The sequence below is a fragment of the Erpetoichthys calabaricus genome, chromosome 14, assembly GCF_900747795.2.
Source record: "Erpetoichthys calabaricus chromosome 14, fErpCal1.3, whole genome shotgun sequence".
Taxonomy (NCBI): domain Eukaryota; kingdom Metazoa; phylum Chordata; class Cladistia; order Polypteriformes; family Polypteridae; genus Erpetoichthys; species Erpetoichthys calabaricus.
Genome location: NC_041407.2, coordinates 8475525 through 8503444, shown reverse-complemented (window position 1 = coordinate 8503444; position 27920 = coordinate 8475525). Strand labels below are relative to the sequence as shown.

Genomic DNA, 27920 nt, shown 5'->3' with positions numbered 1-27920 from the left:
CGGGGCGTGTGTCGGGGGGGCTTGGAGAGGAGCTGCTCAGTGACGCTCACAGTCCAGACGTGCCGATATAAGCGTGTTGTGGCGATATAGACTGTAGCATCTCGTCGGGGGGACGAGTGAGCGACGCACGTACGAGCATCCCCAGGTAAGGAGGAGCCACGGGGGCCGTTCACTGGATAGTTCTGTTTTATTTCTCATCCTTAATATAATTTTGCCCTGGGTGGGAAAGGGGGGAGCAGTTTAATTTGAGCAGTGTTCCCTCCTCAGTACCCGACTGGCACAGGATTTGCTCCATGATAACAGGTCAAGTGGCGTGTGACTGCCGGAGGCACCGTGCGGACATCTTGTGGCCGACGTCGCGAGGAAGCCTACAAAGTGTTGAGTTTTATTGAATTCTAGCCCTGCTCTCGCGTAACAGGTCCCCAGTGGCGGTAACCAATTTTAAGAGGATGAGGAAAAGATGAAGAAGGTGAAGGTGATCTCACAAGCTGTGAAACGGCTTAAACCGTCCAAGAAACAGTAAAGCGCATCTTCACCTCAGGATTCTGCACATTGTGTCCAGTCAGTGGGAACACAGCTTACAGTTCCAAGGTGCTTATTTATGGACCTTTACTCCACCAAAGCCGGAATTGTCACGAAGTGAAATGGATAGCGGAAAAAAAACAACAACTGGGCACAGGATAACAGCAGGAGAAAGTCGATGAACGGATGGAGTGGGCACAGCCACAGAATTCGTGACATGTCGCCTCGCCATCTGCTGTCCCGCATAGCCTACTTTCTGCCATCCTCGCCTGGCAGCTTTGTGCAATCCGTTTTGTTCGTTTTATTTATTTATTTATCTCCGCCGTAAAACCGATGGCGCTGGACTTTCAGTTTACAGGTGTCTGGATTCTTAAGAAGTTGTTGATGTGCGACTGGCCCGCTTCACGTCACGGGTGCAGTGCAGGTGCAAATGAAAAAGCACAACCGGGCGGGACATCAATTAGTGCATCCTCGGACATCCACAGAACTGGCGTTTCTCACATCAGATTGTTTCTTTTAGGGAAATGAGAAGTGCATAACAGGTCGTCGTTTAAGTGCGTTGCTCAGAGTCACGTCGTACGAGCTGTTTGGTGCCCTCCAGTCAAGTTAAGAGCAGACATTAAGGTCGGCGGCTCCAGCATTCCCGCTACCCTACTCAGGATAAAGCGAGTTTAGAAAATTGGTGGATGGATGGAAGAAAACGAAAACTGCGCATCCGCGGGCAGGACGTACAGCGAGAGGATGTAGTGTGATGTCGATTTAAACTAAATGGTTAAAAAAAGAGGACGTGTGTCGATTTTGAGGACAGCGACTTGACTCGCTAAGAGAGCCTCGTTTCGCAGGAAGGCGGTGGTGTCCTTACCGGCCGATAGGGAGCGCTATTAAATTTACATGTCTGACTGATGTCGCGGCATCGTTGGATGGTTTTAAAAGGCTCACGTGACCCCGAAAATCACACATTTCGATTTTGGCAGTCAGACGAGATGAACGCGCATCTGAAGAGAACCGGCAGCTCCGACACCAGCTCCTCCTGAAGTTCTTTCGTCTGTGAGATTATAGGCAGCTTTCAGAGACACCCGGTGAGGTAAATTCAGCGTCGATTTTTTATAATCATTTATTTTTACAAATCTTGACTCGGGTGCAAGAGGCTGGTCAGATAAGGCATCACGTCCCTCACGTCTGCATGCGGCGCTCACCTGATGCGCACCTTGGAGACAACGGCGCTCCAATTGAAAGAGGGAAGGACGCACAGAAGTGTGGGAGGCCGGCGTGAGTTTATCGAAATGTGACTGGAAAGGAAGAACCCGTCGTCACCGCTCCATGACTCACGCCGCTGAATCCGAAGTACTGATAAAAGTCCTCGTTTAACTGAATTTAGTTGGAATCGGCGGGTGTGCGCCCAGCTTTGAACTTGGTGTTGCGTACGAGTAGGAATTAAACCCGCTCGGTAAATGTTGAAAATGTGACGGACGTGTAGACTCCTTATGGATACCGGGCATCTGGCAACTCTATGCGTAGACTGCTTTCTGCTTTGCACCTGTTGCTGCAGTGTTACAAACGGGGGGGGGGGGGGCTAACCGAAGAAAACCTGGTTTGTTTCTTTTGTTTTCTGAAGTTTAATGCGATAAAGGCAAACAAATGTCATTACTTATTAAAAAAGGCAGCAGCATATAAAATAATTGTTTAGCATTAATCCGTTATGGCCGAAGGGTAGCATTGAAAAGGTCAGCGAATTGGTCATCGAGCGAACCGGAGTGGAATCCAGATCGGTCACCGTCTGTCCGTGTCTGCAACAAAAAAGAAATATACTGTGTGTGTGTGTGTGTATATATAATATAATAATGTGTGTTTCCTGGGGTGTGCGATTAATTGACCTGAATCTGCCGAAGAGGCCATTGATTACGCTGAATGGAAATTCTGCTAATGTTTTAACACACGGACTCGTCCCCGAAATCGGGTGTCCGGTACTTGTGCTCCTAAACTGTTTTTACACGTTTATCACACGTTTCCAACATAACAAATTGTGCTCGCATATTTAAATGTTCTCGATTGCCACATCCCGTGCAGGTTTAGTTCCTTTTCGGATTGACTCCCCGACCCGTGTATTCATGGCAGGTGTCTTCCATTTGATTTTTTTTTTAATTCTAAATCGTGTTCTCCTTAGCCGTTTACAACGTTGAAGTGATTTACAAAACTGTCATTTTTATGTTGTGAACTGAGCTGTGTGGTGGTGCAGTGGTTAGTGAAAACTGCCTCCTATACACTCCGAAGTTACAGTTCTAAAATGGCACTTTTACCAGGTTGTGTGGCTCCTCGTTGAACCTTTAATAATAATAATAATTCATTACATTTATATAGCGCTTTTCTCAGTACTCAAAGCGCTATCCACACAGGGAGGAACCGGGAAGTGAACCCACAATCTTCCACAGTCTCCTTACTGCAAAGCAGCAGCACTACCACTGCGCTACCTCTGAGGACCTTTGCTTGACAAAGAAGTTTGACAAAGGTTCTTTAGGCTTTGCAAAGCTTCCTAATCCATCCTTGCAGTTTCCAAACCCTGGACTAAGTTGTGAAGAAAACAGAAACTGAAGTCAATTAGACCGCCTAGCAGGATGTGGACAGATGAAGAAAACCCTAAAGGTAGCCAGCCTGTCAAATGTCTTTTTAAAATCGTGACTCCTTTGTTGTTTTACAAATCTGTTACTATTCAAAGTTATTTCTGGAACAGCAGTTCTAATTAATATTAACTACATTATATAGCACTTTTCTCATGAGTGGGGAGCCACTTCAGCCCCCCACCAATGTGCAGCATCCACCTGGATGATGGCAGCCATTTTGAGCCTGGATGCTCACCACAAATTAGCTATTTGGTGGTGAAGAGGTGAGAGAGAGCGAAATTGGATTCAGGGGATGATTAGGGGGACTAGGATTGTTGAGGCCGTGATGGCAGTTTAGCCAGGACATCGATATAAAGCTCACTCTTCTCAAAAGATGTCCAGAGATCCTTTATGACCACAGTGAACCAGGTACTCCGTTTTAGGTCTCATCTGAAGGAACGGCTCCATGTTTACAGCACGATGTCACTCACTGTGTCACTGCAGTGGGGCATCTGGATCCACACGCAAACCACAGGGTAAGCGCCCCCTGCTGGCCTTACCAACACTTCTTTCAACCCAAGCCTTTGGTGTCCCATCTAAGTACTGGCCGGGCCCGAAGATGTTAGGCTGAAGTGGATGACCTGTTCTGAAGTGCATGTGACGTGGCTGCTGACCAAATGATTCTTTTTGGAACTTTCATGTGGAAGGTTCTTTTGGGAACCAAAAATGATATATTTTTTTGGCAATTGCTGTGAAGAAGCACTTTGTAAACCCTTATTTTTTTTAAGAGTGTAGATCTGGAGTTCTGGGCTCAATTCCTGTACCTGGTGGCTTTCTCTGTTTGTTCTCCTAGAGTTTCTGTGGGTTCTGCTCGCAATTCTCATTCACAAAAATGTCTAACTGGCCAAAAGTGTGTGTGTGCGATTGGCACCCCAGCCTCCTTGTGGCCACTGTGGGTGGGATAGGCTGTGGCCCTACATGACCCCACTTTGGATTTAGCAGGTTTGAGAACAAACTTTGAATTCTTTATGTGTTATATATAATAGTAATTCCTTACATTTTCTATTGCACTTTTCTATGTGTATTGAATCCACACCCTCGGAGTTTGAAGTCCAAAGCCTTAACCAGTTCATCACACTGCCTAGACAAACGCACACAATCCACCCTGTGGACCACCTCAATGGCAGGTATTCATTCCAAACAACTGCTTTCAGCTCACTCCAGCCTTCACTAAGCCAACCTTTCTTAGTTTTGTGCCTTTTTGTGTCCGTCCATCCATCTGTTTTCTAAACCAGGGGTAGGCAACGTCGGTCCTGGAGTGCCACAGTATGTGCAGGTTTTTGTTCCAACCCAGTTCCTTAACGAGAACTCAATTATTGCCGATGAAGCACATATTGCTTAAGTGACATTTTGATGCTTCATTTTAGTGGTCTCGCTTGTTAAGGTTCTCCAAACTTAATTGCTTATTTCAATCTTAAACTGCTGCATTCAGTGTTTTAATTGCTCCTTATTAGCAATAAGATGTAAAACAGGGGTAGGCAATGTCGGTCCTGGTGAGCCGCAGTGGCTACAGGTTTTCATTCAACCCAATTGCTTAATTAGAAACCAATCATTGCCAATCTCAGACCTTATTTAATTTTATGGCTTGTTAGTCTGTGCAATGTAAGGCTTTTATATCGTAGGTTTTTTTCCTTTCCAAGGATATCATCCAAATGATTTGAAGCCTAAAACAGATCATTTTCAGTCTGTCACATTTTTCTATTAAGTGTTTTATTAAATCAAACCGTGCATGATGAACACACACAGATGTAATTGGAAAAAAGCTAGCTGGAGAACTGCTGGCTGCTTTGTCTTTTACATCTTATTGATCTTATTGCTAATAAGGAGCAATTAAAACACTGAATGCAGCAGTTTAAGATTGAAATAAGCAATTAAGGTTGGAGAACCTTAACAAGCGAGACCACTAAAATGAAGCATCAAAATGTCACTTAAGCAATATGTGCTTCATCAGCAATAATTGAGTTCTCGTTAAGGAACTGGGTTGGAACAAAAACCAGCACATACTGTGGCACTCCAGGACCGACGTTGCCTACCCCTGTTCTAAACCACCGCTTCATCTTGAGCAGGGTTACAAGGCAGCTGGAGCCAATCCCAGCAAGTATACAGTGCAAGGCAGGAGCCAACCACCAGACAAGGCACCCACCCCCCCAATACCCCCCAAAACACACACTGGCCAGTTTAACATCGGCAGCCCATCTAAACTGCAGGTCTTCGCACCGTGGGAGGACACCCAGACGAGCACAAGGAGAACATGCGAGCTCCACGTACACGGGGACGACGTGAACCCCATCTCCTTGGACCCTTCTAAAATAAATGTGCCACAGTGGTTCTTCAGAGTGATGCCTTCGGGGAATCATTTTTGTTTCTCAAACGACACATCCTCCTGAAGGTTTCAGAAAGAACTCTCGTCTTTACTTCGATCTGCAACAGACTCCATGCAGTAAATAACTGCGAATAGACGGGGACAGGTTTGTGAAATGCGAATGGCTCCTGATGTTAAGAGGACCCTCGCTGTCTGCCGTACAGTAACACGAGCTACATGCAGGTTTTCTTAATCGGTTTGTGTCCCGCTAAGAAGCGCATCATACATTAAAGATTTCGGGGCTTTTTCTACACATTAGGACACACACTAATGGAAATAATAAAAAGTATAAACTGAGTAGCAAGCGACAAATTGAAGACAATTTGCAATATAAATAACAACGTACAGGAAAAAATTAACAAAAAATGCGTTATCTGAATCATTCAATGCCGCAGGTTTGATTAAGTTTGCTTATATGTAGATTTTATTTGTTCTAAATGGCGCTTTTCATTCTTTTCCAAACGGGTGCTTATCGATATTCAGTTGGAGCCCCAAATCAGAGCCGTTCGACTGCATCGATTCCTGTCAATGTCGGCGCCTCCATCATGAAGGTCGATCCTAAATGCGTACGGGTCCGCTCTGCGGTATGAAGCGCCGGTGCTTCGCTAATGGCTGCCGTCCCAGCACCACCGACCATTTGATCCACTCGGCCCCCTGACGAGTGTGGCGGGCGGCTGTCGGACACGAAGTGGAGCGCCGCAAGTTCGACCTGCGCATGCGCCCCCCAGTAAAAATTCAACCGAGCGGTTCTAGCAGGTGGGCTAACAACAGACGCGCGATGTAAAGAGGGCCCGGGGGTGGCTTGGGACCCCCAGCTGAACTGTTGGCAGGCAGTGCTCGTCAGGTTTTATTTTCCCGTTGCTTTTAGTTTGGTGACCTTGAAATGGTGCGCAGGGTTTGCGTGTGCGCGCGCGCGCGCTTGTGTCGGGTACGCGTGCTAATGTGGCGTCACGCATCGTGGATGTCGTACTTAACGCTTTACTCGTTTGTCAGGTATGTCTCCGTGTTTGTTCAATGCAAGTAACGGCAGGCTCGGAGGTGGTGGGTTGAACTCGTGACCTTGTGATTTACAGCTCAGCCCCTTGGGCATTCAGCCACCGTGTTAATTAATGAAAGGCGGGTGGTGCTTCTCGCTCTTCTGTCCTTCACTGTCGCCAGTTTGTTGTGTGACGCCAACAATCCTAATCCACTTGCTCTCCAGTCTGAAGGCGTTGTCCACTTGTCAGTATGTATTGTGCTTTTTTTTATTACAGTAATGATTGTGTAATGGTTTAATGCTCCGATACCACACTGGGCAGTCTGCCATACTGACGGTCAAGCCTGTCCTGCCCAGTTTTGGAGGGCACCTGAACTGGACCAGGATTAGTAATGTGGATATTTTTAAATGGCTCATTAATCCAGGGCCGGGTGCAATTAAGACGTTCAGTTTAATTAAGGCAGCCCTTGGCTAATGAAAAGCATTTTCAGATTGGCTCATTTAACCGCTTTAAATTATTTACGAATGCTTGCCTATGAGACATGGCGGTCCCAGATGACCAGCATATCTAAGTAATGGCCTAGCAAACCGAACAGTAAGCGGGTTTCATCCTCCAGTATTTCATAAAGTGTGCGTTTCCCTTGGGGTCTTGTCATGCCATGCCATGCCTAGACAAATCGGACAGCCGCCTGCATATGACCCTTGGGGACCTCCTGCTCGGCGCTCATCATTTTTCTTATTTAAGGCTCAGAATTGCAGAGAATGGAGGCGGCCATCAAATAAACACGAAAGCTGCTTGCCCCATGAGCTGTGGCTGGTCACCTCAGGACTGAAAGGCTCCTGTAGACGGCCATTGGCGCAGTTAAATGGTCTGCATGGAGCGTGCAGTTTGTATCAGGTTTAAATACAAATGGCTGTGCTCACCAAAAAGAGAGTGGCAGGTGCTTGTGGTTTCTGGCTCTGTATAGTGCCTTTCACAATGAGTGTCCTTGAGGAGATTGAATCATTTTACATGTTGTTGTGTTTTTATAGCGTGTGCTTTACAGAGGAAAGAATTTGACAATGGCAGACAACTCTCCAAAAGTCACTTTATACAGTGAGCACAATCACAAGGCATTGAATAAATAAATACACCCTGAATAAAAATATTAATAGTGTATCTTCAAAGCACTTTCTAAATATACAGAATAAAGCGTGTGCCATCATGGTACTAAATGTGCGACTTATACTCTCACACTCCCAATCTGCTATACGCTGTGCTCACTGATGTGAAAGGCACTATAAAATCACAAAGCACGTCATAAACTCATTCCCATTAATACTTGTTTTTTTTTTTTCTTTTCAAGATGTACATTCAAGGCACTTTATAAACACAAATATACATATATAGCGCCTTTTTAGTCTCCCTTCACACACGGAGAGAAGAAAGGCCACATGGAGTGAGCGGTGTGGGAGACGGGAGGGACGTGGGGACCTTCAAATGTCGACTTGATGTTACAGGATGGATGAGCTTGTTTGGCCCGAATGGCCTGTTCTCATCAAAATCATTCCAGTATTCACTCGGGTGCATTTTATATAGTGCCTCATAGCGGGGTCACCAGCTCCGGTCCTGGAGGACCACCGTGGCTGCAGGTTTTCATTCTTACCCTTTTCTGAATGACTGATCTGTTTTTGCTGCTAATTAACTTCTTTTGAATTAATTTTAATCGACTTGCTCTTGAAGACTCGGACCCCTTAATGGTTTCTTTTTCCTTAATTAGCAGCCAAACAATAACGAGATACAAAATGAGCCAAAACAACTGGTGTCCATCATGGAATATCTGAAAATAAAAAGGGTGGAGGTCTCGGGAATGTCAATCTGCTCCGGTCCACAAAACATGTCACCAGAGCTCTTAGAAAGAGAAAAGCAACAATTTAGGAAATGTCTGCTATTGCACCACGAGAGAAGAAACGAGCCATGGAATTAAAGAACGAGTTTAATTAACGACAAGAATCGGCGCCTCATTAAGCAGCTGGTTGGAGTGAAATTGGTTGTGGTTTGAGGCCCCGAGTGAGGTGGTCTTCTCTTGGGTCACTCGCTTCACGTTTCATTTCTGTTTGGGTGCCATTTAAGGAAAGAAATGAAGAAGTTCAGAGGAACAAATCTTAAAAAAAGCAATTCAATTAAAAATAATTCACAAAAAGTTAATTAGCAGCACAAATGTGGCACTCGATGGGTCGGGGGGGGGAGGGGGTTTGGAATGAAAACCTGCAGCCACGGTGGTCCTCCAGGACCGGAGCTGGCGACCCCTGCCTTATAGTGACTGTAAGCATCATCACAATGTCTTTATAAACAACACCTTTTTAGGTGCACGGTATATAGCGCCTTTTCACATTGTGTGACTTTAATTACATTTCAGAGCCTACTAGACTACGGTAAAGTGCAAATATCAGGGCCCGTCACTTTATATTCACCTGTGCTTTTCGTGCGAAGGCCAAAAAATATGTGCCTTTGTACCTTTTATAAGGTGCTTTACATCACACACCAGACCCCTCCACCATCTATATAGTGCCTTTGACAATGAGCATCCTAGCAAGACAACTTACAGATTAAATAAAGTATATATAGCGCCTTTGGATGTGTGCCCTCTCGGAGAGCTTGAAACACAGCATTAGAGTACACCTGTTTATATTGAGTGAGTCTTTGACCAGATTAAATAATTATGTATAGCGCCTTGTTGCAGAGTACACCTTCAAAATGCTTTACAAAGCAAAAAATGATCAGAGCCGAGTACACGTATCAGGGTCTGTCGTTCTTTATGTAGAGGAGAACAGGAACGTGGCGACCTGGTGACTGCATTCTGTGCACGTGACAAGGACACAATAAACGGATTGAATAATTGTATATAGTGCCTTTTATAGAGCAAAGAAAAAATAATCCACGAGGTTCTGCGTAATTTTGTATCGTGCCTTTAACAGTGAGCCCCATCAGAAGGTACTTGACAGCTAAACGTCTTTACAGAATGAACCTTCAAAGTGCTTTATACAACAAATGGAGAGTCCAACTCATTAGCGCAGTCTGCTGATGTCGTGCCTTCCACAGCCAGTCTGCAAGTATTAAATAGCGTATAGCGCCTACAGTGCTTTGAAAAATAAAGATTACGACTGAGCGTAACTCACTAGTTCAGTCAGTTTATCTATAATACCCTTCTCAGTGAATGTCTTTGAGATTTATTATATATAGTGCCTTTCTTAACTTAAACGGTGGGCCTTCTGGTGGCAAACACGATTATAGTAGACGGCACATAATTTAAGAGAGGTGGATTTGTGTGGTGTCTTTCACGGCTCTGAGATTAAGTAACTGTGTGTGTGTGTGTGTGTGTGTGTGTGTGTGTGTATAGTGCCTTTACAAAGTTCTCGGAGAGTAGATACCTGAATAGAGTACAACACACAGGATTATTATAAAGTGCCTTCCGTAGCTCGTGTCTTCACAAAAGATGACAGCAGAGCAGAACTCGCCAGTTATTTAAGTCTTTCTGTAGCACCGTGCACTGTGAATTTCTCTGTGGCGATGAATTGTTTTTAGCGCCTCGTTTTTTTACAGGCTGGACAATCGCAGCAGACAGTTCAGGTCATAAAGACAGGTGGTCTTGTGTGGAGCCCCCACGGTGGGCATCTCGGAGGGTAAGTAAGTGCAAATAGTGGCTTTGTACCTCCTGTGCCTTTTGCAAAACAAAAGTTTCTATATGATAACCATGCACAGGCTCAGTCATGCTTATATAGTGCCTTTCATACTGAGTGCAGTGCAGTCATAAGGTACTCCACAAATCGATTATTCAGATTCAAGGCAATATAAAATTGGAAAGCAGACCTCTCCAGACGAGCTGATGTGGCCCGGGGTGGCACTGAGGACATGTCACGCGGACCTGGCAGCAACCTGACCAAGCGTTTGCCCCTTTTTATGATGCTGAGGCTGCAGGTGCGCTGGACTCTTCTTCGCCAGTTGTGTTGAGCCCACTAGGCACCCAATGTGCAGTCTGAGGTGCTGAGGGGGCTCATTTAAGGCCGCTGCTGTAGATGGCTAACCCCCCCCCAGTCACCTCTGTCTTGTGTGCTCCCCTCTGGGTGGTCTGTTTTGGCCTGGCGGCAAGTCTGTCTTGTGTCTTTAAAGCCTCTCAGCTGTTGTCACGTGCCATGGCCGGTGAAGTGCGGCACTTGTGATGACAGCCCGCTGTCCTGTTTTGGCTATCAGCTGCTATAGGACTATAAATAAAGCTTGGCTAAGTTCGGGCACTGATGCCCTGTGTCTTTGCCCACTGTCAGTCTTTGGAATCGCCCGGCTTTTTCAGTTTGATCTGTCAATCATTTTGGGTCTGCAAAGTGGGCCTCTTGATCTCGGTGGGCGTGGCCTGAGGCTCCACCTGTAGTGATTGAGGCCCCGCCCTCATCTGGCTGAATGTCTGGAGGGCTGCCAGTCCACTCTGCCTTTCTGCCACTAGAGGGCCTGGTGTGAGTGCCATAACAAAGATGCCATCCTAAATGCCATAATACTTTTGGTCATAAGTGGATGTAGGCAGTGCCCGCCCAATCTGTAGCCATGTCCCTGGCCTTCAGAGCATCAATGAGTGGAGAGCATTGGGGATAGAGACGGCCATCAAGTGCCAACATGCCAGCTTAGTGTTTAAGCAATTTCTTAAATGGCCGTCGTGGCAGTCATTTTAAAAATGACTTTTTTGTTAATGAAGTCATGAAGCAGGTGAATGATGAGAGATTTTGCACAGATGTTTAGAGGCAGCAGGGTGGCACAGTGATTAGAGCAGTCGTGGCAACATCCAAAGAGCAGCACAGGATCGAGGTGCTGGTGGGTGGCAGGCTGCTTGTCCCAGTCATCTGTGTGAGGACTTCATGTTCTTATGTCTCCAAGTATTCTGGATTTGATGTCCCGGTTCGATTAATTGGTGGCTCTAAATTGCCCCATGATGGATTGGCATCACATCCAGGGTTGATTGGAACGCTGTGCTGCTAGGAGCAAACAACCCTGAGCCTGATTAAGTAGGTTAAAAAAAAAATACAGATGGAATGAAATAACACCTGGAATGATAAGCAACGTGTGGCAATTTGCCAGGGGGCTTCAAATGTCCCCTTGGCATTATTGTAGCACTCCAGTAGGCCAAGTGTCCTGACCTTATCAAAATTTTTTAAAATACTGGCCCAAGAAAAGGGCTCACAATGGCACATTAGTTACTGAAACTTTCACACCATTACTTCTTAACAGCAGAAGTGCTGGAAACCTCAAGCAAATGCCCAAAAGGGTGCCGTTTCCATTCCGTTCAGTCTTAAGAACAAATGATTTGTTCACGATGGCGTACCTTTGTGCAAGTCCGTGATCCACTGGTTCACTGGATGCAACGTTTCCACGATGGAGAGACTTGCGTTAAATCAAATGGCGTCTCAAGGCATCTTTTTAATGTCATTTGTGTGTCATTTAAAAAAAGAGATGACCCCCCCAAATGGTGTGCTTCCTGTCACGTAAAAGACAACAACCGCAAAACTAAATGAAAGATAATGTAGTGAATGGAAACAAAATGTCGGTTAACAGTCCCACCCGCTCCAGTTTTTAAGTCTTTCTTTCTGAACTGCCCAGGCTGTCTGTCTGAAGTGTATAGTGCCTTTCACTGGCTGTTTCCCCAAATGTTCAGATAAATGCAACCTCGTGAGCACTTTTCCCAGCTATCAAATGATGCCATCTGCAAATGAATCCTGACCTGGTTGACGCAGAGGGCACAATGCCAATCTGATCCCCATGTCCACTGTTGACATTTTGTTTAGTCATTGCTTTAACTGGCTAGACGTGTGAAATGGCACAGCTGGTTAGTTGCATTTCCCTGCCCATGCAGGCTGGCAGTTGAACAACCGTACATACTGTACCATAATGCGCAAAAAAAAAAAAAAGCGGAAGCCAACCATATCTCAAACACTTTGTGACAACAAGTCCTGTGTGCTGAATTATGGACACGTTGTAACTTCTCTTATTGTTTCCCTTTATTGACTGATTTGTTTGCCACGTCTCCCTTATACTGGACTGCCATGTGCTGGCTGGAGATTTTATTTACTCTAAGCTAGAGCAGGGTAAGTGGGTCCAATATGGGCGTCGAACCAGCAGCCTCGTCTTACAGCCCTTGCCGTAGCTACTGGGCCGATAGCCTGACACTTTCATGGACTTGTATTGGACTATTGAGTGGCTGTTAGTCCATTTTCTCTTCATCCACTTGTCCTGGTGGGCGTCATGGTGGCAGCACACGGCCAATAAGTTACTTGTACGAATATCCCAGGTCATTTGAAGGAGTAAACCCATCGGTGTGGTGGTTAGCGCTGCCACCTCATAGACCGTGACCAGAGTGGGATTTGATCTATGTGGAGTTTGCATGTTCTCCCCATGTCCGTGGTACTCGGATTTTCTTACCACTGGTTAGGTTAGCCGGCGACTATAAGTTTGCCGCATGTCACTTGAACACGCTGTTATGGACTGAATAATTGAAATCATAATCCGTTTGTTTGGCAATCATGCAAAATAAGCCAAACCGATTTTCATGAAATGCTGCGTGCGTTGTGGTTAGCCAAATTTAAAAATAAAGGCTGTACGGGGGCAACCGAGAAACCAGAGCCAGTGGAAGAACTAGAATTGAGTCGGCACGAAAATTTTGACTTCGGCACTGATGCTAGCTTTCACTGCACAGTACCAAAATGATACCAAAGCAAACTTTGTTCCCCCTGCCCGCACACACGTGTGCCTACCCGCTCTGCATATGACAAGAAGTGGTGGGGGGGGGTCTCCTTCAGAGTTTCCAGCGCCTTCCTATAATTCTATAGCTTTGAAGGGCAGGGTTGGTGAATCGAGCCCAATGAAATACACGTGTTACATCAAAGATTGAGGGTTGGGGTACCAAAACTAGCTTAATGCTGGTGGCATACGATTTATTTTTATTTACCGTATATATTCACATTTAAATTCTCCCACGGAGAAGTCGGGGTTTGATTTTACTGTATAATTTCCTGTATCTTATGTCAGTCGTACAAGTCGAATGCGGAAAACTCGCGCTATTGATCCAAGAGATTATGATATGCTGACGCCCACCTGAGAGCACACGGCCTTGTTTTCTACGTATTGTGCCTACGTGATCAGACGTTAATACACGAATGATTCCTAAGTGACTTTGCACCGATTTGTGTTTTTTGTATCTCGCCCCCCTAATACACCTTTATCGTATCAGCATCCCTTATCTACAATGGAGTGTTAGATTAGAAGAAAATATGAAGCTGGTTTTAAATTAAAAATCATTGAAGTAGCGAAAGAATTTGGTAACTGCGCTGCTGCAACAAAATTCAATGCATCCGAGAAACTGATGTGAGATTGGAGGAGGCAAGAAGATATAAAAAAATAAATAAATAAATAAAATTAAGTGTCCGTATAAGTTGTGGTCTGATTTTTTTTTATGATCGTTTTTTTGGTTTCAAGACCCGACTTCTATGCGAGTCTACACTGTTTTTTGGGTGGTACTTCAGTACCGATATACTGTGTAACTCTAGTAGGGACTACAATTCCCATCAGGCAGCAGAAGTGTGCTGGGGTTGATGGGAGGAAGCCTTCTGCACACAGTTTTTTTTTTTTTTTTTTTCTTTCTTCTACCAGCCAAAGTAAGATCTCCTCTAAGACCACCAACCGGTACAGCATTTTCTTCTCAAATAATTTGGACAACAATTTTTATTGTCTTGCAGAATTACGATGTTTTGTCAAAGTGTCTGGTGTTCTCCTCATGGGTTGTGGTCTTTATTAAGTGTACAGTGGTGTGAAAAACTATTTGCCCCCTTCCTGATTTCTTATTCTTTTGCATGTTTGTCACACAAAATGTTTCTGATCATCAAACACATTTAACCATTAGTCAAATATAACACAAGTAAACACAAAATGCAGTTTGTAAATGGTGGTTTTTATTATTTAGGGAGAAAAAAAATCCAAACCTACATGGCCCTGTGTGAAAAAGTAATTGCCCCCTTGTTAAAAAATAACCTAACTGTGGTGTATCACACCTGAGTTCAATTTCCGTAGCCACCCCCAGGCCTGATTACTGCCACACCTGTTTCAATCAAGAAATCACTTAAATAGGAGCTGCCTGACACAGAGAAGTAGACCAAAAGCACCTCAAAAGCTAGACATCATGCCAAGATCCAAAGAAATTCAGGAACAAATGAGAACAGAAGTAATTGAGATCTATCAGTCTGGTAAAGGTTATAAAGCCATTTCTAAAGCTTTGGGACTCCAGCGAACCACAGTGAGAGCCATTATCCACAAATGGCAAAAACATGGAACAGTGGTGAACCTTCCCAGGAGTGGCCGGCCGACCAAAATTACCCCAAGAGCGCAGAGACGACTCATCCGAGAGGTCACAAAAGACCCCAGGACAACGTCTAAAGAACTGCAGGCCTCACTTGCCTCAATTAAGGTCAGTGTTCACGACTCCACCATAAGAAAGAGACTGGGCAAAAACGGCCTGCATGGCAGATTTCCAAGACGCAAACCACTGTTAAGCAAAAAGAACATTAGGGCTCGTCTCAATTTTGCTAAGAAACATCTCAATGATTGCCAAGACTTTTGGGAAAATACCTTGTGGACTGATGAGACAAAAGTTGAACTTTTTGGAAGGCAAATGTCCCGTTACATCTGGCGTAAAAGGAACACAGCATTTCAGAAAAAGAACATCATACCAACAGTAAAATATGGTGGTGGTAGTGTGATGGTCTGGGGTTGTTTTGCTGCTTCAGGACCTGGAAGGCTTGCTGTGATAGATGGAACCATGAATTCTACTGTCTACCAAAAAATCCTGAAGGAGAATGTCCGGCCATCTGTTCGTCAACTCAAGCTGAAGCGATCTTGGGTGCTGCAACAGGACAATGACCCAAAACACACCAGCAAATCCACCTCTGAATGGCTGAAGAAAAACAAAATGAAGACTTTGGAGTGGCCTAGTCAAAGTCCTGACCTGAATCCAATTGAGATGCTATGGCATGACCTTAAAAAGGCGGTTCATGCTAGAAAACCCTCAAATAAAGCTGAATTACAACAATTTTGCAAAGATGAGTGGGCCAAAATTCCTCCAGAGCGCTGTAAAAGACTCATTGCAAGTTATCGCAAACGCTTGATTGCAGTTATTGCTGCTAAGGGTGGCCCAACCAGTTATTAGGTTCAGGGGGCAATTACTTTTTCACACAGGGCCATGTAGGTTTGGATTTTTTTTCTCCCTAAATAATAAAAACCATCATTTAAAAACTGCATTTTGTGTTTACTTGTGTTATATTTGACTAATGGTTAAATGTGTTTGATGATCAGAAACATTTTGTGTGACAAACATGCAAAAGAATAAGAAATCAGGAAGGGGGCAAATAGTTTTTCACACCACTGTATTTATATAATGTACCTACACGTTAATTAATGTACAGGGTTTTGGTAATATGGATCGGTGTATTTATGCACATGTGGGTCTGTGTACAGAAAAAAAACAAATTTGCACAAATTCTTTAAATCCTGTTTACGTTTTGTCATTCTGGAGTGTTTAGTGTTGCTTAATGTGGGGAAAAAATTAATTAAAATGATTTTAGCCCCGTGACCCTGTGTTCGGATTCAGTGGGTTGGACAATGGATGGATGGATGATTTTAGCATAAAGCTGCAACATCGAAAAATGTGAAAAAAAGTAAAGGGGTCTGCATGTAAAAATCTTAGTCTCAGGGTCTCGGAAATCGCACTAAATTGACACTGTGGCACAATGTGCATCCTTGGGTGGCACCCTGTTAATGTGGGGCTGGCAACGAGTCAACTAGAAGGCCTGCAGGCGGCACCTGAAGGTGTGGTCCTTGTTAGGGGGGTGTACAGTTTCCCACTTGAAATCTCATGAATGTGGTAAGTAAGAGAAGCCTCCGCGGCCTTGTGCTGTAGTGAAGCCAGCGATGGCGGCTCGTTTTAATTTTGAATTTTCCAGCTGGGCGGGCTTGATGATGCAGGCATTGGCCCCACAAGATGAATGGCATTTATCAAGTTTAATTCAGTGTCTTGTGGGTGGGGTGGGCATCTGCATCCCAACAGGGCACAGACAGGTTGGGAAGTTAAGGGGTCTGCCACAGAGTAGCCCTTTAGTTTCTACAGGGGTGGAAAATGAGCCGCATGTATGGCCTTGGGTCAAGGACAGCGTGGATGGGTCATCTTGGGGCCAGCCGCCTGTATTGGGAGCTTCCGAAGTTGAATCGCGGCACTAAGGGCCAGATGCCCTGGCAGCCTTCCTAAAATACCTTGAAAGCAGGATTATCTGGAGTCCAATTTCAAGTGTCCCAGAAATGAATCTTGGTCGCTTTGACCTTTGGATCACTCATCGTAGTCCATTGACGTGAGGAAGTGGTGTGTAACTTAAAGATCATCACTGAGCTACGGGTGACTTGTTAGGTGTGTGTGTGGGCGGGGGGGGGGGGGATCTGAGACTTCAGCGTGCTGCACTGGGAATTCTATGGCTGCAAGTTCAAATCTAGCAAGTCGTACTGAACTGTGAAAGATGGCACCTTGTGTGGTGATGTGGTGGCATCCCATGGAGGTTTATCACTCATTCATTTTATGAACCCATCCTCCCCATTCAGATATAATGGGGAACCAACGCCGGGGGCCTTGATCAAGTCAGGCACTTGGCACATACCAGTGCTGGGCTGATTCTGAGACTCTGGCTGGTGTCTTCTGCCTTTGTGTGCCACCCATCGTGCCCACATTTAAAATGAGCTTCAGCAGCCTCCAAGGACCTGATGGTAACCTGATCCATCTGTCCAGCAGTCGGACACTGGCAGAGCAGTGTTCTGGAGGTGCAGGTGCCAATCAACCATAGGTCATTTAACAGATGGCAGCAGCTGCCAGCTGTGGGCTGGGAGGAGGATTTGCGCTCCTAAGCAGACGAATTACGGTTCCCTGGCTAAAGAGCTTAGAACTGGCACGTGGCTGGCAGGAGCCTTTTGTGTTTTTTTTTCTGCTTAAGTAAAGCATGAAGTGCTGCTTGGTATCTCTTGTGGATTAGGAGTGCTGTTGGAATCCCCTTTTACGTGCAGATCCTATTACATGCATTAAAAAAAAAAAAAAAAAAAAAAAAATTCATGCCCATGGTGTAGCCTGGCATTGCATTTCATCATTAGTCAGTCATTTGTAGTGTTGGGCAAGAATGCACAAAACCTGCCCACTACACTTCCCTGATGGTGCCATATTGAGATGGCACTGCCAAGCATTTGCCTGCCTTAGCGTCCTGGAGATTGCAGGTCAGTTTCTAGCACACTGCCCCCCTGTGGCTGCAGCCTAATCCTCACACCTTCGTGACGCTGATCTGTGGGGCATCGCTGTTGAGCAGGGCCCCTGATGTGGACGTGTGTGGTGGGCTTTGAGCTATCAGCCCACAAGTCTTTAGTATGTGGGCGATGGCACTGGGGGTGAGAAGACTTCAAGACCCAGAATGCCAATCCCTCTTTTTTTTTTTTTTGCTGCACTTTTTGTAGTTTGCCAGCAAACCCGCGTTACAAAGCACCAGTAATGAAGCTTACCGGGGGGCTGTTTTTGTGGTCCCCTTGACCCTGAGCTGCATTTAGTGGGTTCGGTAATGGATGGTGAGCTCCTCTGATGAAGAAGGCAACCCAATAGTGAAGAATACTGTCAGTCTTCACCTTTATAGCACCTTTCAAGATGGCTCACCTGCAAGAGTGCTCTGCAAAGTGAAACAAAAATAAGTGTCCGACTATATAGTGCCTTGCTTGACCGATAAGCATATGATACAAGGCAACCCAATGATGAAGCAGAGTGGGAGAGACTTTTTTTATATAGTGCCTTTCATGGACCCCACTACCCTGAGCTGTCCCAGTGACGGAGTCAACAAGCAGGTGATGCAAACCAATGAAGCCATCGGCCAAAGTTTATTTCCTAGGGCGCCCTTTGGACTGCGCACTGCTGCCAGACGCTTTACAGAATAAATAAAAGTGCGCCTTCAGGTGAACTACAAGAGGATTTTAATAAAACTTGATCAACGGTGAAATTAAATCTACAAGTTGTGTTTTGCTTCATAGCTAACACGGTCTCGTAATAAATCTCAGATGTGAGGTAAGTGTGTGGTGAAGCCCAGCGCTCTTACAAGCAAACGGAGGTAAGAATGAGATGGGCACCTTTCCATCCCCATTCATAGGATGATGCCCAAGTTTTGTGGTAGTGGCAGTCCTGCCCAGAATCCATGTGCCCCAACACACGTGCCACTTGTGATTTATGGTCCCCCACAGAAGCGCACATTCATTTTGTCCTTGAGGAGGCTTCTCCTTCCCTCACGTATGTCACAGCGTGGTGATTTATCCTTGGCGTGCAGCCCATTTTGAGAGCCAGGTTAGGTGTCCCGGGGCTATTAATAAAATGACACGTTTTGACGCAATTTTAAAATGTTGTCTTGTTTGGCCCCATCTACGCTGACAGTGGGAGAATGCACGTTTTTAATGTGAGGGTGTAGATGCCCAGCGGCTGCATGTGCCTTAGTAGTCTTGGTTGAGAGCTGAGCAGACAGGACTGCTGCCCATCTGTGGCATGGTAGTGTTTAGTTAAATCCCTTTTGGCATCCGCACAAGAGGGTTGAAAGAACGATGGCAGCACACACAGCCCCTCCATGTCCATCTCCTGCCATTGACCATCTTACTTCTACCAAGATGGCTTCCACAGCAAGCAGAAGTCTGATCCCAGAGTTAGATGTGCCTAATGTGCCACATGTCTTCCATGGCCTCTGATGTGTTGGGCTCCTTGCCAGGGTTGCAGCCCCACAAGGTTTTGATTCTGTGAGACTGGCAGCACACTGGAGGTTTGTTTGTCCTTTCTCCATGGCCACCAAGCTGTCGGCCTGCTCTTTGCTTCGTAGCGTCTTGAAGTTCTTTATTTACATTTACTTTTGTTGACGCTTTTATCCAAAGTGGCTAATCGAGGTCGCCATGCAACTGATACTTCTGTGGTTGGAGCACCGATGGGTCAAGTGACACATTCGGAGTCACGACCTGGCAAACTTGTGGTTTACAGCTGGGCTGCATTTAGGACCCCCCTCAAGTGTGATATCTCCTTCCTTGTGGATACCTGCCGAGAGAAAGAGGTCCTTGACTGTTCCCCCTGTTCATTTCGGGTTTGATTCGTTCACCCCAGGGCTTGGATTTCTAAAAACCTGGTGAACAATAGATAGATCTTTATTGTCATTGTCACTTTTACAAAGGAACAATGAAATGAAGATGGCTCAAGACTGCACCTTCAAAAGTGAACTGTGGAGGCCAGAGTGTTTGCTTGGAGTGCCCAGTGGTGGCTGCAGGTGCTTCTGCAGTTTGAGCCCATTTCACAGGTGGGTTGTCCTTCCTAATGACCAACGGAAGTCCGCCTTCAATATAAGGGAACCCTATTCCTCCTTGTATCTGATTTAAAGGGGGCTTCGATGTAGTTGGTGGTCTTTCCCCATCTGCAAGCCCAGAGTCACTAAACATGTCCCCGGTCAGCTGTTTTTTGGCTCTCGCATGATGTCGCTTCACTTTGTTGTAGGACAGCCTAAAGTCTTAAGGGTAGGAAAACAACAGTCTGCTAGTGCAACCCAACCTGACGTGATTGTCACATAGGTCCTGACGTTCCTTTTCCATCACAAAGCCTAAAGCTCAGCAGCTCAATCAGGTGTTCTGTCTGACCCCTTAAGGTTCTTGGTGGAAGTGAACGTCTTGCAGCACTTGTACTTGACAAGCCTGACCATCTTCACTTGACTTGCTAACTCTACTCCTTCTTCTTCCCCTTCAGGAGGCCAAACTTTTTAAGCGATGGGTGCAGTTGTGGTAGACGATGGTGCGTCGGGAGTGAAAGCCCCAGATGGTGGATGGGGATGGGCAGTTCTCTTTGGCTGCTTCGTCATTACAGGATTCTCCTACGCATTCCCCAAAGCTGTCAGCGTTTTCTTTAAGGAGTTGATTCGGGAGTTTGGCATTGGCTACAGTGACACTGCATGGATCTCCTCCATCTTGTTGGCTATGCTGTATGGAACAGGTGAGTGAGGCAAAAACTGCTATTTTTGGAAGAATGCAGACTGCGAAATACCATGAGATGGTGCTGGTTAAATGGATGCCTGCTGTGATAGCGAGACCTACAGAAGCGTATTAGGGCCACGGGGGGGAAAAAAAAAATACGGACACAGTGAAGATGAAAGTGCATGTCGCAAATAAATGGACATGTTGACTTTATTCTCGGTTTATTTTGTCATTAAAGTAGAACATCGTAAACTTTCTCAAACCCTGTCATTACTAATGCAGCACGTGAAATGCTTTGTGTGAAGTGTTTCCCGACCCAGTTGGTAATCGCTACGTGCTTCTTAAACTGAGCGGAGCCGCAGGCAGTGATCACCACACAGAATCCATTCACTTCACGATATTCCTGCTCTCTGAACATTTAGAATGTGAAGATAAATACTTGATATCATTTTCAGGTGAGATGCATTAAAGCGTGGATTAAACATGTGGTGGTCGTGCTGCTGAAGATGAAGTTTATGACAAGATAAAGTTAAACTAGAGAGAGAAAAGCAAAGGTTTAAAGTGGAAATGTCGATTAAAGTCGAAGTGTCGTCTTTAATCTTGACTAAAAACTGGGAGATCAAACTCAACATGTCAAGAATAAAGTTGACATGTTGACTTTTTTCTCGACATTCACTGCTTTTCTTCCTTTGCTTCTCCATGGTTCTAATATGCTTCCGTAAAGACCAGAGATCTTGATGTCCTAACATCAATTTTTATTTTGGTGTCCATAACAATTGCTTAGGAATGCTTTGAAATGTAATTTTTTTTGTCCGGTGCCCCCTAACTCACCGGTACGAGAAAGTCTCCCACATGTGATATACCGTTTAACACTTGATGTCCTAGTTATGCAAGACATCTGGCTTTTGGGAGTTCCTCCCCATTTCTAGACCAGTAGATCAGAAAACTCCAAAATTTGAGGCCATTTTCGGACCATACTTTGCGCAAGAAATTAAACTCTTATGATGAAGAAGAGTAAACCATTGGGTGCCAGCAGAAATGACCAGAAGCCACATAATGATTGCAAAGTCACATAATTTCACGTACCGAGCAATTTTTTTTTCAGTCATTAAATTGACCTGGTCTGGTGTCGCGGTCAGCAGCTTTAGTTGGCAAGTCTGACATACCCTACAATTAGCAATTGCATAATTTGGTGTTGGGGGTGTGAGAGTCTTAGAACTCCACACAGCTGGTGACGTGACTGGCCTCTGCCCCATCGGCTGATTACCTTAAGCAAAGCTGGATCAGCGTTCGCTTCTGACTGACGCCATGGCTTCACAGCTGGCACCTCCGTGTAAGGATGCGAGGCGCAGAGTGGGGAGAGCCGAGCGATTCGTCACCCCACCCATGATGGTAGGTTTCTAGTTTTAAAGTGTGTTGAATTGAGGTGGGCTATCAAATGTGGGTCCATTATGAGATGATGGGAGTTTTAGTTTGAGGTTTAGGTGGCAGCAGTGATGACGCCTGGCTTAAATGTGCGCCAACTCATGTGAATGACTTGACCACCATTCTGCTTCAAGTGAAGAATGTCTGTGTGACCCTTATATCGTTTAGGACCTTTATGCAGCATCCTGGTCAATCGATTTGGCTGCCGTCCTGTCATGATGGTGGGAGGCCTTCTGGCGTCTTTGGGAATGGTCACGGCGTCCTTCTGCACCAGCATCATTCAGGTCTACCTCACCACTGGTGTCCTCACGGGTAAGTAGCAGTTTATTACAGGACAACCTTCCCCCCAGATTCTTGCTCGTGGGAAGCTGATGTGAAATGTGTAGCTGTTCCCTCGGGTGATGAGTCGGCCCCCTTGTGAAACACACCATGGAGGTGGTGGTGGTGCTGGTCACTGAGAATCCAGATTGTGTCCAGCTTTATGAATGTTCTTTGTGCAGCTGGCCAGGAATTCAGACAATGACCTTTTTCCTTTTCTATTTTGTCAGGTTTGGGTTTGGCACTGAACTTCCAGCCTTCCCTAATCATGCTAAACCGATACTTTGACAAGAGGCGCCCACTGGCCAATGGGCTGTCGGCCGCTGGCAGTCCAGTATTTCTGTGCACCCTCTCCCCGCTGGGACAAATCCTACAGACTAACTATGGCTGGAGAGGCGGCTTTCTCATTCTTGGGGGAATGTTGCTTAACTGCTGTGTCTGTGGGGCCCTCATGAGGCCCTTGGAGCCTCCCAAAACGCCCGCTGGAGAAGAGCAGGTGGTAGTCCCGAAGAAAAGCAACAAAAAACTTTTGGATTTCACGGTCTTAAAGGATAAGGGCTTCATCATCTACGCCATTGCTGCGTCCATTATGGTGCTCGGGCTCTTTGTACCCCCAGTGTTTGTGGTCAGCTATGCAAAAGACTTGAAATACCCAGACAACCAGGCTGCTCTGCTGCTGACAGTTTTGGGATTTGTAGACATATTTGCAAGGCCCACATGTGGGATAATTGCGGGTCTCAAATGGGTCCGGCCACGATGTGTGTACCTCTTCAGCTTCGCCATGATCTTCAATGGCGTGACAGACCTTATTGGATCCATGGCAACAGACTACACAGGGCTGGTTGTGTTCTGCATATTCTTCGGTATCTCCTACGGCATGGTGGGGGCACTGCAGTTCGAGGTCCTGATGGCCATTGTGGGCAGAGAGAAGTTCTCTAGCGCCATCGGCTTGGTGTTGCTGGCTGAGGCCATTGCTGTCCTCGTAGGCCCACCTTCTGCAGGTAAGTCTTTATCTGGGTACCAGGTTGACGTAGAGCACACTTCAGCTATCCTGATAGCATAGATGGCAAGATACACAGATGAGAAGTGGCTGGGTGGAAGAAACAAGCTGCCCTCAATCTGTTGGCATTCATTTATCTACTTCTCCTTCTTTAAAGCAGCCGCAGCAGTGGTGGCAGCAGCTAATGGAGATTTAGTTGGCAAAACATGTCGAAATCCAATTATGGGGGGTGTAATTGATTTGTACGACTTATTTTTAGACTGAGGATGTGTCGTGGGGGAAGGGTGTTTAAATAATTCAGAGCAGTTGGCTGCGTCAACAAGACTTAAGTGTTTGGGGCAGGTGAGGACACCAAGGTCTCCCTCCCACCTTAGACAATTCTGTGTGTCTGTAAGCAGACCCTCCGCCCTACCTTTGGGAAGGACCCTTGTGGTCCTTGACATTTAGGGTAGCACACATTTACAAATCCATAAAAAGTAATCAATTGGTATAATATGGACGAGGCCTGACATACAAGTCTTAATAACTCCGTTCCAAAACTACTCACCCACACTGGTGACTCAAATACAATTGTGCTGGACTGTAACCCTTCTCCCTGTGGGTGGTGTGCCCACATTCTTCATACCAGGGTCTCATTGACAATCCTGTATCTCCAGGAATTGGTCATTATTATTATTTTTTAATCTATTTGAACCTCCCCTGGATTACCAAACCATCACGGGAGCCCAATTTTTAAGCGTTCTTCTATGAGGATGTCCCCGAAGGCCTAGTCTAAGGATAAGTGGGTCCCTCCAAGATACCAGTCAGCAGTGAGGTCCTTCAGCCACACACTGATTAATTTCATGGAATGAAAAATTGGACTGTGTTGGAAAGTGTCTGCTTAATGAAGTGCTATGATCCTGCTGTTCCTCGTGAGAATAGCCCAGCGTATCTTCAAGCCCCTGCTCACCAACTGAAGCTCCCCTCACAAGCAGCCCTAAGTTTTGATTTGTTTACTGAATTAAATCCTTAGACACAGAGTTGGTGCCCCATAATCGCTCAGACTTGGAACCGTGGGTTTGGTCCAAGCACATTTTAATTGAACTATTGATCTGTTACAATTGTATTGAACATCGATGAGAAACTGTGACAATAATAATAATAATCTGGGCGTGTCTGTGTAGGGAAGTCTGTGGAGATCAGTTTTGTAGTTTTGAGTGTTGGCCTTTTAGTTTTCTGCTGTCCCTGACTAGATGGTATACTCCATGGTAGTGTGGTGTTTATTGCGGTTACCTCACCGGGTTCAGCCCCAGACCTGGTTACTTCTTTGTAAATATTGCACATCTATTTTTTCCTCATGTTGGTGGTGGTCTCCTCTGGAGTCTTGGGATTTCCTCCCCCACCCCAAGAATACACCTCATGGGTTTGTTGGTGACTCTAACCAGACCTCTGGGATGGACGGTCATCTCATCCAGTGACTGCTCCTACCTTGTTGCTTGGATTGACTCTAGCGCCCTAGGACTGTATGATAGATGGACCTTCAAATGCACAAGGTTAGTGTTCTCAAAGCCGTTTGATCTAATTCAGGGTCACGGGATGACAGGAGCTTATCTCTGCAACATTAAGTGCAAAGCAGGACCAGTCCTGGATGAAGTGCCAGCCTGTCTAAGTAGTTTGCAGGACCGCTTCATAAGAACAAGTGGATGGACTGAGTGAGCTCAGGCTTGTTTGTGTTTCCTTTTGACAATCTGAGGTGGTTACTCTCTCCAAGGGCTAGGTAAGGAGTCAGTGGTGGGGATTTCACTCTTCACACCAATGCCAACGGGTCACTATGCTTGTGGGAAAATGTGAAAGGCAATCGGAGGCTGTGAGTGTTGATTGAACTGAGAGGACGGCTTTGAGTAAATTCAGGCGGAGTAAATACTGTATTGGTCCAGCAGACATAGCACCTGCACTCCAGAAGAGGCCATCCACCTGAAGCTGAGCAAGATCAGGGTCCGGCCAGTGCTTGGATGGGAGACCAACCAGGAGAACTTGAGTTACTGCTGGCAGAGGTGTTTGGCGGGGCCAGCAGGGGGCGCTTACCCTGTGGTCTGTGTGTAGATCCCAATGCCCCAGTGCAGCAACGGGGGGACACAGTCCTTCAGAGGAGATCTAAAATGGAGGTCCTGACCCTTTGTACTTTGGATCCCAGAGCATCTTCTGAAAACGTGCTGGATGTTTCCTGATGCCCACTATGACCTCGTCCATTCTGGCCCAATAAACATCCCCTGCCCCTCACTGGCTAACTATCTCTGTCACCGCTTCACAAGAGTGGCTGCTGTCGCATCATTTTTGACTATTTTTGTTTCTCCTTCCATTACGAGAGCTTTTGGTTTCCTCTTCCATACTCTTAGATAATTGAAGCATGCATTTTAGAAGTGGTTTTAGTTTAGGTGGTAGCAGCAATTTTGGGAAACGTGTTAAAATATATTTTGTCTTTTATGTTTTGTGGTTTTTATTAAACAAATCATCTTAGGAAAAAACGAGCTTTACTTAATTTAGGCCCGTCTGGCAACAAACATTTAGTTTTATTTGTAATGATGTTGGGTCCAATGAACAAACCACAACAAAGAAATGTTGGAGCTTTTGAGGTAACTGGAAAGAGTGGTCTGAAAACTTACTGGAGAAGGTAACTTTTTAGAGTTTGACACTCCAGCATCCCTCGGGAGTTCCCCTTTTCCCCACTCATGGCTCCCATCCTCTGCACGTAGAGGTTCACAAGTGCTTGACGTGCTCTCCACCCACTGGTCATTTTGTATGTGGTCAATGATGGAATTTGGACAATTTTGTTGTATGGTTGTAACCATTCTGTTTCTTTCTAGGGCGACTGCTGGATGCCACCAAGCGCTACATGTTTGTATTCATAGTCGCCGGCTCCGAGGTGTTCCTCTCTGCACTCGTCTTGGCCCTCGGAAACTTCTTCTGCATTAAGAAAGCGGACCCAGTTGCCGAGTCAAAGGCCGAGGTGCCGCTAAGCCCCATGGAAACGGAGGAGCTCAACAAGCCTGAAGCGGAGAAGCCGCAGTCTGAAAGTGTGGCGGTGGACTCTATTGAGACAGTCCCATCCTGTAAGGATGACGCAGAGAAGAACGGCGAATTGGTCACGAACCCTGAAACCTGTGTATAAGGCGAGGCGGCCATCAAAGGGGGAGGAGCTTATCGAATCCACCTGTGATTACCACAGTCAACGTCTCGTGTGTTCTTAGGTTTAATAGAGCTAGGGCTGTGCGAAACTGAACTGAGAGACGGAGAGAGGACGCGACTCTGAGCAGATCTGCCTGATCTTCAAGCAACCAAAGGCTTTTCATTTGTAAACCCATCTTCAGACAGTTCCAGAAAACCTCACTGCATACCACTCCATGACTGTGCCCAGGAGTGCCCCCAAGAAGCTGGGTAATTGTGTTTGCGCCAGCCGAGTCGAGATTTCTGCATTGACATGGCGACTCGATGGATGCAAGTGGCTTGCTTTCTTTCCCCGTTGCTACATCCATGGGGGCCTCGTCAGAATTCCTCTTGTGCGGCCTCGTGCTTGAAGCTTCTGTTACGTCAAACCCATGACTTCCCCTCCCCAGTAAGCCATAAGGTATTGTGTGAACTCCATTACTGGCACACCCGGGCCACCACCAGGACTCATTTCACAGGTCTCTCGTCTATTTTTTTTTTATTCACTCCTAGAAGCTGCAGAGTGTTCAGCTCAAGCGTGGGTTGCACTCGGTTTTAAGTGAGTGTGTTAATGTCCTGTCTTTAAGAGTGCAGCGCGGGCAGGGACGCTGTGTGCCACAGTCCTGTCAGGTCTGAACTGGAACTGCGATCTGGACCGCTTGTACAAAGATTTTTTTATATATGTGTGTGTGTATATCTGTATCTATATTATATAATGTCCAGTCTACCTTAATTTATTTAGAGGGGTTACGCCAGCATTTGGTCAATAGGACTGGCATACTGGCTGTGCCCTGTATTATGGTGGCTGCACTTTTTAATTTTTGGTATTTCGCACAATGGGCATTCCGCCCCCATGAAGGAGTTCTAGAAGTGGGGCAGGCTTCATCTCAAGTTGTAATGCTGAGCAAATACTATATTAAACGCAAAGTGTGTGTGTGTGCACATTTTTTAAAGAGTGTGCCTCTCGAATTCTTCTTCTTCAAACCCGGGTTCGTGGTGGCGCCCGAGACCCCTGGGTGTCCTCTTAAAATGTCAGGTTGTGTGGCAGGAGTCTTTTTGGCTTTGATTCAGTGGCCTCCATCTTTTAAGGTTCGCACAGATGGCCAAGCTGGTGCTCTCTGGGACAGCTGCACGACCTGCCACTCTGTGCCCTCGACTCCCTTCGGCCCTCTAAAGTTTTGTGTTGAATGGCACTTATATGACACGCTAATTGATGAAATGGATCATTTTATCTTTATTACTTGATAGCTGTCCGAGTGGGCCTTGGCACAGGCTGGCTCCATATACAGAGTGGTCTCCTGACTTGTGCTCGACACTGCTGGGATAGGACCTGACCATACCTGCAACCCTCAGTTGGATTAACTGGGTCTCCTGTTATGCCACCTTGAATGGTAACAGTGTGCAATGGT

General features: G+C 45.9%; 1 protein-coding gene across 1 annotated transcript; it reads left to right on the top strand.

Annotated features, from left to right (window-relative positions):
- On the top strand, positions 1 to 27464 carry LOC114664313 (monocarboxylate transporter 4-like). The gene is made up of 5 exons (XM_028818394.2): positions 1 to 145; positions 20362 to 20604; positions 22179 to 22322; positions 22559 to 23329; positions 26172 to 27464. Exons 2-5 carry the CDS (start codon positions 20382 to 20384, stop codon positions 26474 to 26476), a joined length of 1443 nt encoding a protein of 480 aa, XP_028674227.1. The 5' UTR covers positions 1 to 145; positions 20362 to 20381; the 3' UTR covers positions 26477 to 27464.
- The last annotated feature ends 456 nt before the right edge of the window (positions 27465 to 27920 follow it).